We start from the raw sequence: 13,485 nt of genomic DNA, 5'->3' as shown, positions 1-13,485 counted from the left end.
TCATCATGCACGTCAGAGCAATTGCCAAGGCAAGCAGTCCCCTGTCACTGACTCTTGTAAGGGGAAAACCTACTTAAGATAGGCTGGTTTTATGGTAAAAGCATTTGGATGAATTTATGCAGTTCTGCCATGGTGAGGAAAGAGGAACTGGGTGACCTCCCCCCTCCTGCGATCCTGCAGACCAAGTTTTGTGAATGGCCTCAAATGCAAATGCTCTGACACTTCCCCTGCAGAGAAGACAACCCCAGGTGTACATAGATCCCTTTTTGGGTGAAACTGTGAAAACTTTCTTCTTGGCTGGTACTATAAAATTAGCATCTGCATTATAGTTTGGCTGTAGCCAACTCCAGCATGAGAGACATAAAGTATGGGTGTTTGTGGTAGCTGTTCTCTCCCATAAAGAAACATGGCCTGTGCTCTGCTCTTCACTGTTAAGGTTTTAGATGAAGGCTTCATAGGAGGTCTGTTAAGTCCATTCTCTACAGCAGACTGAACTTTTCCCAAGAAAGACATCTCTTCCTTCCTACAGCATTTAGCAAAGAAAGTTCATGACCATGTTTGAAATAACATGTCTCTGTGTCTTCCTCTCAAAGCGATTCTTTCCACAGGTATTCACCAGTACTTCTGTCAGCAGTGTCAGCACACAGTAAAAAACCAAGACTAAAGCAAAAAGGACTCAGTTCAGCTTCCTCATAGCTCAATCCTGAGTAAGTGGACTGTGTGACACAGGACACAGCGGGGACAAATACTTCTCCATAGCCTGTGTGTTGGCCCTGTTCAGGCTGTGCTGTTGCCTCTTGCACAGCTGTTAGGCTGTGGCTTATTTAGTGCATCATGGGAACAGGCCACCCGCAGACATCACACGCTGAAAGCTATTTTAATTTTTATTAGTTCAGTACAAAGTCAGAAATGAGGAAGCATTCATCTAACCTTGTTGAGAACAAACTGTGTGCTGATGCCGATTCTTGCTGCCTTGTAGACAGAGCAGTTGTTACTTTAGTTTCTCAGTTGTGGCAAACTACAGAGACCCTAAGGTTTCTGTTTGCAAGCCCTCTTGGTTGTGGGGAAGTCTTTCAGGCTGTGCTCTACACTAACTGTGCTAAGGACATGAAAAAGCTCAGGGTGGCACTGCACAAGCCAGCTTCGTTCTGGCAGGGTGTAATCACCAGCCAGGGCACAGCGACCAGCCTGCTACTCAAACCGTTTTGTCTGGCTGGTGACACCACGCTGTACAATGCACGTGCATTGAGCACCAGCTGGGAATCTGTGCCTCGTAGCTGGAGTCTTTCTCTTCCTCCTGTGTGTTCACATAACTCAACTGACATCTGTTTTCTATTACACACATTTAGATTTATCTAGTTTATTTCAGCCCCAACCTTTGTCTTAAAATTTTTGAAATGTCCTGCTTTCTAAGCCTACATTTCCAAAATGTTTGCTAATTAATCAGTGGCTTTGAACTTTCAGGTCCTAAGCAAACCTCTTGCAGGTAAAATCCTAGGGAAGTTAACAGCTGCCTGAGAATATTAAAGTGATATCTGGATGTTAACAGCAGTTGTGAACCATGCTGTTGATGGACAGGTACAGCCTTGGCAGAGCTGAATTCTGGTGCAATGAGATGGGTGAGAAGGAGAGATCAGTACTAGCAAACTTCTTGCAAAACAGGAGGATCAGAAGTGGCTGTTAGGAAGTGTGTGGTGAATATGAAGGACAGTGGGCAGCTAGAAGGAAGGTGAAAACTTCTGTTGGGGCCCCGTAGATCCAGAAGAGCTGTAATGTTGCTCCACCTAGTAAGAGGCTCATTGGCATTGCAGGGAAGAGAAGGAGATGCTATAAATGGCCTCATTTATCTGTTGGGAGGGAAATGGCATAACAGAAACCACACAAACTGTTATCACTCTCGGTCCTGTACATGACAAGGAACTGAATTAATTTCCTGGGTTTCTGCTCTTGCATTGGTGAAACCATGAATGAACCTTAAGAACATATATCAGAATTGTTGAGGTTGGAAGGGACCTCTTGAGATCTTCTAGTCCAAACTCCATGTTCAAGCGTAGTCAGAGCAGTTGCCCAGGACCACGTGCGGTCAGTCAGGTTTTGGATATTGCTGCAGAAGGAGACTACAATCTCTCTGGGCAACCTATTCTGATGTTTGACCACCTTTACAGTGTGTGTGTGGGGAAAGTGTTTTCTTGTGTTCAGGTAGTATTTCATGCAGTTTAGCCCCTCAGAGTCTGTCTCCTGATAAGATCCCTCCAAACCTCATCTCTAGGCTGGGGAGTCCCAGCTCTTATGGCTCCTTTGTGTATGAAAGATGCTCCAGTCCTTAATCATCTTTGTAGTCCTGTGCCAGACTCAAACTATAAAGCTAAAATAACCTTGGAATAGGATACTTAGGGTTTGAGGTCAGGTTGGGCAGATGCATTAGATATTTTTCAACCCATGGGGTTGAAGTGGTTGTACAGGGGAGACTGCTTTCAGCCCGACGCTTCTGTGATTGCTGGGTTGTTAGCTTTTGCTCATTGCTACCATTTATGTTCACAATGAGTTTTTAAGTCTGGCAGGAACTGTTCTGCCTTCCCGCTACTTCTGGTGGTCATGCCAGGTGATCTGTCTAGCGGTGACACGTATTCCTACTTGTTACCTGTCTTGATTTCTGTCCAAAGGCAGCTTTTTCTGGAGTAGCTCGTTGACCAGTAGTCTCCCTGTGGAAGCGTGTCAGGGTTCGTTCCTTTGATTGCTCTGACAAGCTCCGTGTTAGGCCTGGATGCACTTGTGGCCTGCTTTGCCTTGTGTCTGTTTCACAGCAAGCACAGTGACAGCCAGTGTTAGCTGATATGTTGCCCTTTTACTTCAGATGTCCTGAGGAATGGCAAAGCAGATACCATAACCCAAAAGAACAGTCTGAGGCTTTTGTGGATAAATTTGAACACTCTTCCCCCTTCCCTCCCCCCCCCCTTTATATAAGGTGTATCCCTTCAAGATATTACCTCACATTGAATACTTTTAAGGGAAACTCCTCACTAGAAACCACAACTGGCACTAGCCAGTACCAGAGCTGCACACTTCAGCATTGGGCAGTGTTGGTCTTCTCTCAGGTGCCTATTGCAACAGTTTGCTGAATTCTGGGTGTCTCCGTTGTGCAGTGGAGCTGGTAGATGATTTCTCTGACCGTAGCAGCTATTGTACCTGGTGTGCTGTGTCTGCTTCTGGCCAGTAGTGCTGCACTCAGGACCCCTCTGTCACCCTCACACTGAGACTTTCAAGTAAAGCAGCAGGCAAGGGGATGCTGTAAACGAGGAAATACAGCCTTGCTCCCTCTTCACAGGTCCATTCCCATTGCATGGAAACATGCTTCTACAAGAAGTTGTGTCCTGTGATTTCCACTGCTTATACAGCTTGCTTTAGCAACTCTTGCCTGTGCTGCTTGATGTGTTTCATAAGGCATGGCCATTAAGCCTTGTGCCTAGGAATACTGACTGCAGAGGGGAATCTTGGCAGGAGGAGGCATGGTAAAGTCAAGTACTTCATGAGGAAGTTTTGTGACCCCCTAAAAGGACAAATCCTAGGTATAAAGCAGCCAAAAAGAGATATGTGAGTTAATTTGACACCCTTGATCTAATACCCTATCTCTGATGCTCCAATTTGTGAGCAGACCCCAGTTTCTGCAGATGTAACTGCAGTGTTCTTTTAGAACTCTACTGTGGAGGCTCATCGCTTGTCTGTACAAGATTCCCATTGTATAGTCCTCAGCAGCTGATTCCCACATCCTCACAGGGTGCCTGCAGAGTTTCCAGTCCGAAGCATGCAGTAGCTGTTCTATGCAAGATCCATTTTGGCACTTGGGAAGTTCTGGCAGCTGCAGATTGGACATGGATGCCTGTGCCAATTTTGTGATCTCTGCTTGCATCTTCAGAGGCTGTTTGGATGTCTGGAGTGCTCTAAAGGAAACCAGCTGGAGGTAGGAAGGGCCAGCAGTCAGTGTGCATGCCCTAAAGGGACAGAGGTGTGAAGCTGGGCACCACTTCCTGTTCACTTCTGGCTGTAGGTGCTCTGGGGAGGAACATGTTCTGAGTAGTCCTCACACAGGATTGCATCCAACATTTATTTCTGCCAGCCTGTGAGAGTGGCCATGGACACAGAAGGTAACATGATTGTTGTACTGCGGCCCTCACTCCCTCCCTTGAATCTTTTTTCCCCCTTGAAAGGGCAAAATTAAGTGAATACTTAAAAGTGTATTTTTCTCTGCTATATTGTGTTGAAATAGAAGACACGCTTCTCTGACCCTGCTCATTGAAGAGGAACAGGTGATGTATTAGTCAGCCCTCTGAGCATAATGAGAGTCTGCTTCATTATATGGGAGCTCTGCAGCCTGGCTGCTTCTCAGCGCCTGTCAGGGAGGGGAAACTGTGACACTTGCACAGGAGTTAAGGTTGAGAGAGCATACTGTTATCGTGCCCTTCCTTGCAGATGCTAGTGTAGCTATAAATGACTGGTGCTGGAAACAGATACATCAGAGAGCTGCTTAAAGCAAACAGAAACCTCAGCTAAGCCCCCAAGAGACGCTGAGAGAAATGCATAGATGTTCTTATCCATCTGTAGAAAACAGGGTCAGGCGGTTGAAAGAGCCTTCCCAGTTACGGGATGGCTGTGTTGTTTGCCATCAAGGTGCTTCAGAAACTCTTGGTTTATGCACATTAAAAGCAACACCTCGCGTCTTGTCTTCCATGACAGAATGGGATTCGAACAGTCTAGCGTAGGTGCCTACTGGCTTTCTAGATGGGAGCAAAGAAATGATAGTCCAGAACTTGTCAAGTACAGAAATCAGCATGGTTGGGAAGCATCAGGATGTAATAAACTTCATACACATCACAAATGTGCCAAACCTTATTTCTGTATAGCCTGTATTTGTAATGATCTCCCCACAGGTTGCTTCAAGGTGGTAGCTAAGGCTAATTTTAAATATCCTCCAACTTGGGCTGTGAGGCTTTAAAATGTGCTTAAAATAAAAGCCCGGTGACCATTGCTAATGGCTTCTTCCAAGTTTGAAACAGCTGAAGTTATTTCTGCAAAAATCTTTGCAGAAGTTTGTGGTCAAAACAAACCTGCTTTACAGAGCAGGTCTGAAGAGATGTGTGGAGCAGACCTCAGGTTGTTTCAGAGACCTTTGTTGCGCACTTAGCATTTCTCTTGCTCCTAGGTTTGCATTTGGTAGGATTGTGATGGATTCATCATTACCACAGAAAACTTTGGACAAATTTTTCAAAATTGACTTGAGGATACTGGTGAGTCTTGAGTTTCTCATGGGCAGGGTCCATCAGTGTCATAGGATGACCTCCGCACCGTCTGTCCCATCCCCACCTTTGTTCTGGCTAACTAGCTGGGTAATTTGGTGTGGGCTGCAGGGGTGGTGGTATTCCAGGAGACCGTATGTAGAAGAGAGAAGGGGCAGGATTGCTCTGTCAGGAGTAGTCTGATGGAGTGGCTTCAGTAGATCTAAACCCAGTCAAGGATGTTCTCTTGGTGGGATGTTTCCAAAGTAGCTACCCAGCTCTTAGGTGGACTGTCACCTCGTCAGACTTTTATGTAGACAGTCTTTTCTGTTGTGTGAGTGTTGTACATTGTGTTTAAATTGAAGCAAGGATAATTAATCAGCAAGTTGGATTTTCATGTTTCTCACATGTGGTAGCTCAGGAGCACCGACTTGAGTCTGTGACTGATGTAATGTGATTTCAGTGTCCTCAAAAATCCTCCACCATGCGTACACTTCTTCAGTACATCTGGCCTCCTCCTGGCACAGGTGTTTGAAGCACACCATCCCAGCCCTTCTTTCTTGAGATTTTGGTCAGGTACATGGTGCCTGTTGTCTGGGTGGTCAGAGCTCTGCATCTTCCGCAGAAGATGTCTCTGTCCTGTTCCCCTGCACCCCAGTTCGGTCTTTAGGTTTATGTACTTAATCCTGTAACAAATTGAACGCTAGGCTTGTGAGACCCTCAAGCTAACTAAAAGCTCAGAGAATTACAATGAGTTGGCTTGCAATTTCTGAACTGTCATAGCCAGGCACACTTTGAGCTCAAGGCAGATGAGGTCAGATAAGCTGCAGCAGATATATCTTGTGTGTTGTAATAAGGACCGTGCATTTCACCATGAGCTGGCAGGTCACTATCTTTGCAGGAGGTATGAATGAAATGTATGAAAATTCCTCCTCGTCTTGAAGTTCAGCGGCTGGCAACTTGGCTTAACCCCCCAGTTGTCAGCTGCTCAAGCAAAGATCCTGGTCTTGCGTTTCAGTGACGCAGCCAGACACGTTCTTTTCCACTGGCTCCGCTGCGTGGGCCCCAGCCTCTGGTGAAAGTAAAGACAAGAAGGGGAAGCAGGAGAGGGGAGGAGGGCCGTGGTGGGTGCAATTGTATTTTAAACTGCTGTAGCTTTTTCTGTTGTGAACATCTGTCCTCCAGACAAGTGCACACTTTGTTTTTGCAGTTTAGCAAATTTTCTAAGCCAAGTTTAGTGATTACTCTCTGAAGTGAGGTATACATTTGAGCCAAAACAATCTTTTCTGGTCAAGTACCAGTGCTACAGGAGCAGTGTTTTTGCTCATGCTTTGTTAGGCAATAGGAGATGACAGTTCCTCTCCATGACTCTGAAAGGTCACCTGATGTTTCTACGAGCAGAATTTTGCACACTGTCTCCAAACAATATTTTGAGGGGTCTATACTGGGGCAGTGTTTTCCTGTTAGTGGGGTTGGAGGGAGACCCTTGCATTCCCTAAGGCCTTGCATGTGGCAGTGTAGGAGTCGTTGCTATCTCAGATCCATCTAGAGAATGAGCAGAGGAGCCTGAGGAGCCTTGCTGGGGCAGATGCCGTGTGGTAAGCAGTTTTCCAGCTGTTGCTTCTGAGACACTGGATCCATGACAAGAATCCCAGCTGCTTGTTAATACGGCTCCCACCTCCATCTTTCACTAGTGCAGGAAGGACTTCCCATGTGGGGTTCTGGTCTGTGCTTCTGCAGGCCAGGGAATGCCAAGTGAGGTGCAGTGGTTATGTACGTGTCTGATCACGGTTGCTTTGTTGCTGACAGTGCTTCGTCACTTGCAGTGTCTGACAAACTCATGCCTTTGTCCATCTGGACTTGGGAATTGATTGTCGTGTTTGGAAAGGAGAAGCAATGGGCTTTGTGTCTGCAGTACAATGGGATCAAAGTCAGGACCATCATGTAAACACACAATTTTTTAATTATTCACCAACATACAACACTAATTAGAAGCTCAACCTAGTCCAAACAGCCAACTGGAAGTTACTGCTGACATTTGTCCCTAAACTAGAATAATCCCCCAGAAGGTGCCTTTGATCCTATACGTTGTCTTCCTGTTCTCTGCTGATTCTCGGTGTGCCAGAGATTTTATTTTATTACTCTTTTCTAGTCTGGTATTTTTTCTCTTGCTCTCTTTTCTGTGTTTCTGCTTTTCAGACTTTCCATTCTTAATCTTACTGTTGTCAGAACAATGCAACCCTGGTATGGCATTTACTGGGCACTTTCTCATCCCTACCTTCCAGCATTTACTGCAGGGACATGGAATTGCCCTTGGCATTCTTTCGGTGACTCAACTTTCTCCAAATACTTGCTCATTTCAAAGAAGAAATTTTAAAAAATAACCTGGGAGCAGCAGTTGGGAACACTGAGACAGGAAAAGTGAACAGATTAATTCACTTGGGTTAAACATTAATGAAGGTCATGAAAGCTTCTTGCACTCTGTTGCAAAGAGATTTGCTCTTTCAGTTTCATGTTTTTACTTTTAAAATACAATAAGGGAAAAGCGTTTCTTGAAGTTAGATGTGATTCATAGAGGAGCTGTGGAGTAATGTGTGCTCTCAAGTGTTAAGGGTGTATGTTGTCTTAGGAGGTTACAGGGGTAAACACAACTTTACCAACTGGCTTCTCAGTTTGCTGAAGCATCGGTCCTGTCGGCAGGTCTCTGATAAACCCGGTCGTGTTCGTAGCACGAAACCAACTTCCCTAAGAGATGGGCATGTGTGGCTATGCACAGTTGCTCAAGCAAATCTTGGCATAGCAAAATAAGCTTTGTTTCCTTGGGGAGGGGAGGGGGGGTTGGAAATATAACCACAAATAAAATGTGACCACTTGCTTTGTAGAACTGAGAATCTGGTTTTAGGTGCTGTGCTTGGAGATTTAAACAAGCTGCTTGGGGTGGTGTTTGGAGAGGAGGGGGAGATGTTCCATACGTAAGTTATTTTGTAGAGGCAGTTTTACAAAGTCCTATTTCCTGTGCTGAGTTTTTGTCCTCACCTGCTGCTTTTCTGCATGCTTCTCTTCACTCTGTTGAGAAGGGAAGTGTTGCTATGGTATAACCCGGTGTGAGGGGTTATCACAAAATACTGCCTGAATGTGTTTCTTTTGAGGAAAGCAGGGACCTTGAGGTTAGCATGATGCGAGATAACTTTCCCTGCTCCTCCAACTTGTTTATCAGGACTTTGCCTGCTTCTTGCAAAGGCAGCTGGCATTACTTGCAGTCTTAATGTCCTCCTTCATGTTTGGAAGAGGAAGCTGACCAGCTGTAAGTCTTGGATGACAGCAGAATTCTCTGAAGGTCTTCTGTCTTGCTGTAGGTATACCAAGGTGAAAGTTGGAGGTCTTGTGAAAACCAGTCTCCTCTGCCGGTGAGCTGGTTGACAGACAGGTGCTGGTGAGGGGGAAGTCTACACATGCAGAACTTGCAAGGACAAGGAGTTGCTCAGTCATGCCGTTTGCCTTGGTATCTGGATGGCAAAGCGGCCAGGGCAGGCTGCTGACTGCATCCAAGCACTCACATGTCCTGTGGTGTCAGGGCTGACTTCTGAGAAACCACAGCTGTCAGCTCCACGCAGCTTGGCCAGGAGGAAGTGGATGACAGAGCAAGCTCCGTGCTCTGTACAGCAAAATATCAAAATAACTGGCTGCTTTGTGCTGGTTTCTAGAGCTGCTAAAAGGCTCGTGAAGGACGTGGCCATGCCTGTGTTTCCCAGGGGTGAGTTCCAGCAGGGAAGCTGCGTGGGGAGCCAGGCAGGATGGACATAAGGGGCTGTGTGGGCTGCGCTCTGCAGCGGAGCTACTGATGTTTCCTGGTGGGGAGCACAGTCTTCGAAGGGAAATGTGGTTGGGTTTCTTGGACCGCATTTCCTCTAGCTGCTATTCTCATGAGTATTGCAGACACTGTCAGGCGTGGCCTGAGGTAGCCTTCTTTTAAAGGGGAATAGAAAGGGCTTCCAGTGAAGGCAGAGCCTTTTATAACCACAAGCTGTTGACCTACAGCAGCTGCTCATGGAGAAACTCAATTCAGGTATTATTCTCATCACTTTCTAATGTGTCTGATCTCAGTGATGGCCGGTCTAACCTGGCTCCAGTTACAGCGGTATAATTGCTGAATCTTTATATGCAAATGGGTTGTCGTTAGCCAAGTATCTGAGTGAGAAGGAGGCCTGATCTAACAGCATGTCACTTTAGAGCATGGGTATTACTGAATGTAATGGCACAGTTTCCTTGCATGTTCATAAGATGGCGTGTGACTGGAACCTGCGAGGTGGCCATGGCATCACTTCGCTGCTTATTGGGGAAGTTGGTGACTTACAATTTCAGAATTTTCTGAATGAAGAAAACAGATGAATAATTCATACCCAAAACCCCAGCGCTTGTTCCGTCAGCTGTTAATCTAATTACTGATTAACAGTGCTTTTTCCCATATTACCTAACAGCTCTGTTCTTACGTATGACCTCCAGGCACTCAACTCTGTTACAGGAAAGCAGAAGTTCAAGATGGGATCTAGCAATGCCGGAACTTCTTCAACAGCTCAAGTGCAGACTCCTGTAGTTGTCCTGCTAATTATTTACCAGTGTTAAATAATGTCAGGAAAGCAGAGGCCTGGAGGCTTGTTCTCTCTCATGCATGCTTACTTTAGATGTTGTAGCTGAGATCCACAGCTGTAGGTTTTCTTTCCTCTGACACAGACCATATGTTGGGCAAATTACCACACCGATGGCTCCATATTAAGGAGTGGGGATGGTGTGCTTAGGGTAAGGATCCTAGCAGCTTGTGCTTATGATTCAGAAATATTAACATGTTCCTAGTCTGGTCATTGTTGGTTCTGTTATCTGTGATGTGCTTAGTCTTTCTGATTTAGTCATACTGGAAATAACCAAGAGATAAGACTCAATTCTGTAACAGTTGCCTCTTCTCCTCCTAAGGGGATATGCTGCCTTGCTCTGCATATGCCAAACACCTCAAGTGATTGCAGTCATGCAAGGGAAGGATGTGGGACTACTGCTTTAATTTTCTCCTGTGCAACTGGGCAGCCTGGCTCTCCCAGATGGGAGCAGCCCACCTTTTCCCAGGACAAGGGTTCCCAAAACTGAGATCTGGCTTCTGCAGCTGATAACTTTGGATGATAATCAACATATTTAGTTAAGGAATTTAAAACCTCAGACCATTTTCTGTAATACTTTTTGATGCAGCCTGAAAATCCGTAAGATCTTCAGTACGTAGCCCTGTGTCAAAGTAGTTTCTTCTCTGTCAAATCTGCAAATTTGCATTGGTGCTGTTTTAAAATCTCCATGTCTTATTGACATACACTGTTCTACGTTTAAGAAATACTGATATTGGTAGTGGTGCCTTACTTGGACTTTAGGGCTGCAGATTTTTGGCTCTGGTCTTTCTACAGCAAATATTAAAGCAGCATTGTGGTTATACTTGCTATGTAGAATGAATCACGAGCTTAAAGTTAAGTGTGTGTGTGACTCTGTGACCAAACCTTCAGCTGAATAATTTGCTAACCTTTTGTGACTTGAAACTCGTCAATTAAAAGCACAGTCACATCTGTGTAGTTCATAAAATCCTGTTCAAATGTGTAGAAAATACTTTAAAATACATTTTAAAAATGTGTGACAATTTCAAATATCCTAAGTTTCAATCTTTAGTTATTATAATAAGGAAGAAGTCTAGACTTAAATTTGTGACTCACTCTTGTTCACTGTGTGAGACTAACAGGACCTGACATCCTAACAGAAGCCTGCTTTAATAAATTTTTGGCGGTCTTCATTTTTGGAAATGATGTTCTTGGAATTTTGGGGGCAAATAATTTGTATTGCTCTTTACAGATGTGTAAGTAGTAAATAAAAGAAAAATTTCCAAAATATTGTCTTAAATTTTTCATTGCTTCACAGTTTTCCAAAATTTGAATGGAATTTTTTGCCTATTGTAGGTAGGCTTAAGAATTCATGCTAGTCTTCTGACAAAAGAAAGTTGTCATGGGGACTTTTACCCCATGTTTTGGGAAAATGGGAAAAAAAAAAAGGTATGATTTGAGGTAGAAACCAGATTTTAAAAAAATCTTTCTACTAACTAAATGCAAATGTGTCTATTTCCTTTCTGCAGCTGGGGAAAGTATTTCCTGGCAGGGTAGGATAACTCTCGTATATGTTATTTTTTGCTATCCTTTTTGTGTCCAAGTGTTTGGTCTTCCATCAATAAAACATCTATGGCGTTACTGTGAATCAGGAAGGAGAACAATGTTTTGTATACGCAGATTGTGGAGTTACATGTGTTTACTTCTCTTGGGCTTATTTGGGTAGACTGCTGTGATTCTTCCAGGAGAAGGCTCTGATATGTTTCAAGTTCACTCTTGTATAGTTACAGGAGCTTATACTTGCTTGCGTAGTAGGATCCCTTCAGACTATTGCCTCATGTTGTATTTTATCAACATTACAGTAAACTTAGGAGTCGGAGTAAGCAGTGCAAGCAGGGTCCAGAAAAGTAAAGATACTGCTGAAATAAAAGTAGATCTTCATTTTCTTTAGGAGAGGAGGACTTTAAAGGTTGTTGCCTATTCTGCAGTGCACTGAGAGTGCAGCTGGAATCAGATGAGTCCATTTACAGAATCACAGAATCACAGAATTTCTGGGTTGGAAGAGACCTCAAGATCATCGAGTCCAACCTCTAACCTAACACTAACAGTCCTCCACATTTGCTGATCACTTTGACACCAGACATTAAGATACTTATTTTCCTACCTAATGAGAGAAAGGGAGTATCCATCTCATCATAGGAGTGGCTTTGTGTTTGTTTTGTAAGCATGTTCAGTGCTTCTCCAGCACTTTTGTGTCTTTCTGAACGTTCCCCAGCAGTCCCCTTAACGGAATAAATGAGGAAACTCTGTAGTTTCCCTTTCTTCAACTAGATCCCCATTTCTAAACATTGGTTTGAGAACTGTTGCAAGTTCCACCTGGCCTCTGTGGCTGTTTCCTAGGATTGATGTATATATGTCCGTGCATTTTCAGCAAATGGAAACGATGTAATAGGACTCTATATGCTTTATTTTAGACTCGGGCTGTGACTCTGTGACTGACACAGAAACAGAAGACGAGAAGAACCCAGTTTACTCCTGCAGCCTTGCCATGAACGAAGAGCATGGATCATCCACGAGCACTGCGGACCATCCGGTGGTGCAGCCTGACCGCATACGCTGTGGGGTACTGTATGGCCACTCCGTGGGCTGTGTTCTTGTGTGCTGGTGCAACACATTATGCTACTCTGTAGTGGGCAGCTTTACAGGCCTGGAAAGCAGTCCATAATTCTTTTTCTGTCCCATTCAGCTCCCTGTCCTCAGTGTCTCAGTTTTAAGAGCTCAGTTCCCTAGGCCCAGAAATAGCTTGGTAATACGCAGTGTCTGCTATCATCCAGGCTGCAATGTCACTTACTGATGGATACTGTCACTAATATAGCTGCTTGTCTTGCGTGTTATGAGGCAAGTTCACACTCTTGACTCCCCATTTTATGTTCTGGTGACATTTAGGGGTGCAAAGTGGAGTAAGGTGGTGGTAATGAGACAACTTCAGAGCCTAGATGCAATCTAGTATGGCAGTTCTGGTGCACGTCCTGCAAGTGACTTCAGAGAGCTGGGATCATGGCTTCCTGTCTGAAAAATTACATTTCTTAGCCTAGCGTTGTGTCAGATGGAAAAAACTAATACCATTCACTGGGAGAGAAGTGTATGGCACCACTGTCTCTACCTCCTCTGTAGTGTACTTTTCAGTCAGAGTGGCTGGGCTTTCATTGCATAGTTTTGAGATGTGAGGCACTGGTGTAGGAGGGTCTGGCTGTCAGAGGAAACTTCATCTAACAGTTTAGCAAAGCTCCACTGCAGTGTGACTGCTGCTTTACATTATTTCCTCCTCTGCCCCCCTGCCAGGGGCGGACTCATGCTTCAGTGCACTGAAGTGAAGCACTGTTTTATTTTTTTCTTTCGTCCATATCAGTTTTGCCAACTCTTAGGAGCTTTGTGCTTTTTCTAAAAGCACCAGTTAAGGCAGTGTAATTTGGGGATCCTCTGCTTTTACTTAGAACCTGACCTTTGTGCTGTGCAGAGAAACTTGAAAAAAATAAACATAATAGCTCAAATTTGGTAGAAACAGTCTGTCTCCTGGCTTTGGAAAGGAA

The 13,485-nt window shown here is 44.6% G+C and overlaps 1 protein-coding gene across 5 annotated transcripts in view; it reads left to right on the top strand.

Annotated features, from left to right (window-relative positions):
• Nucleotides 1–13,485, top strand: part of PIK3AP1 (phosphoinositide-3-kinase adaptor protein 1) — a 46,708-nt gene that overhangs the window by 8,815 nt on the left and 24,408 nt on the right. For 3 of the 5 annotated variants that reach the window (XM_027460804.3, XM_072040181.1, XM_072040184.1), the window contains exon 3: nt 12,370–12,518. In XM_027460804.3, coding sequence (XP_027316605.1) covers nt 12,370–12,518 — 149 coding nt within the window. Of the gene's footprint in view, nt 1–8,990; nt 9,025–9,302; nt 9,337–12,369; nt 12,519–13,485 lie in introns of those variants that run through there. The other 2 variants (XM_072040182.1, XM_072040183.1) reach the window with 2 other exon arrangements.

Source organism: Anas platyrhynchos, chromosome 6 (assembly GCF_047663525.1).
Source record: "Anas platyrhynchos isolate ZD024472 breed Pekin duck chromosome 6, IASCAAS_PekinDuck_T2T, whole genome shotgun sequence".
Lineage (NCBI taxonomy): Eukaryota > Metazoa > Chordata > Aves > Anseriformes > Anatidae > Anas > Anas platyrhynchos.
This window is presented reverse-complemented; position numbering and strand designations above follow the sequence as displayed.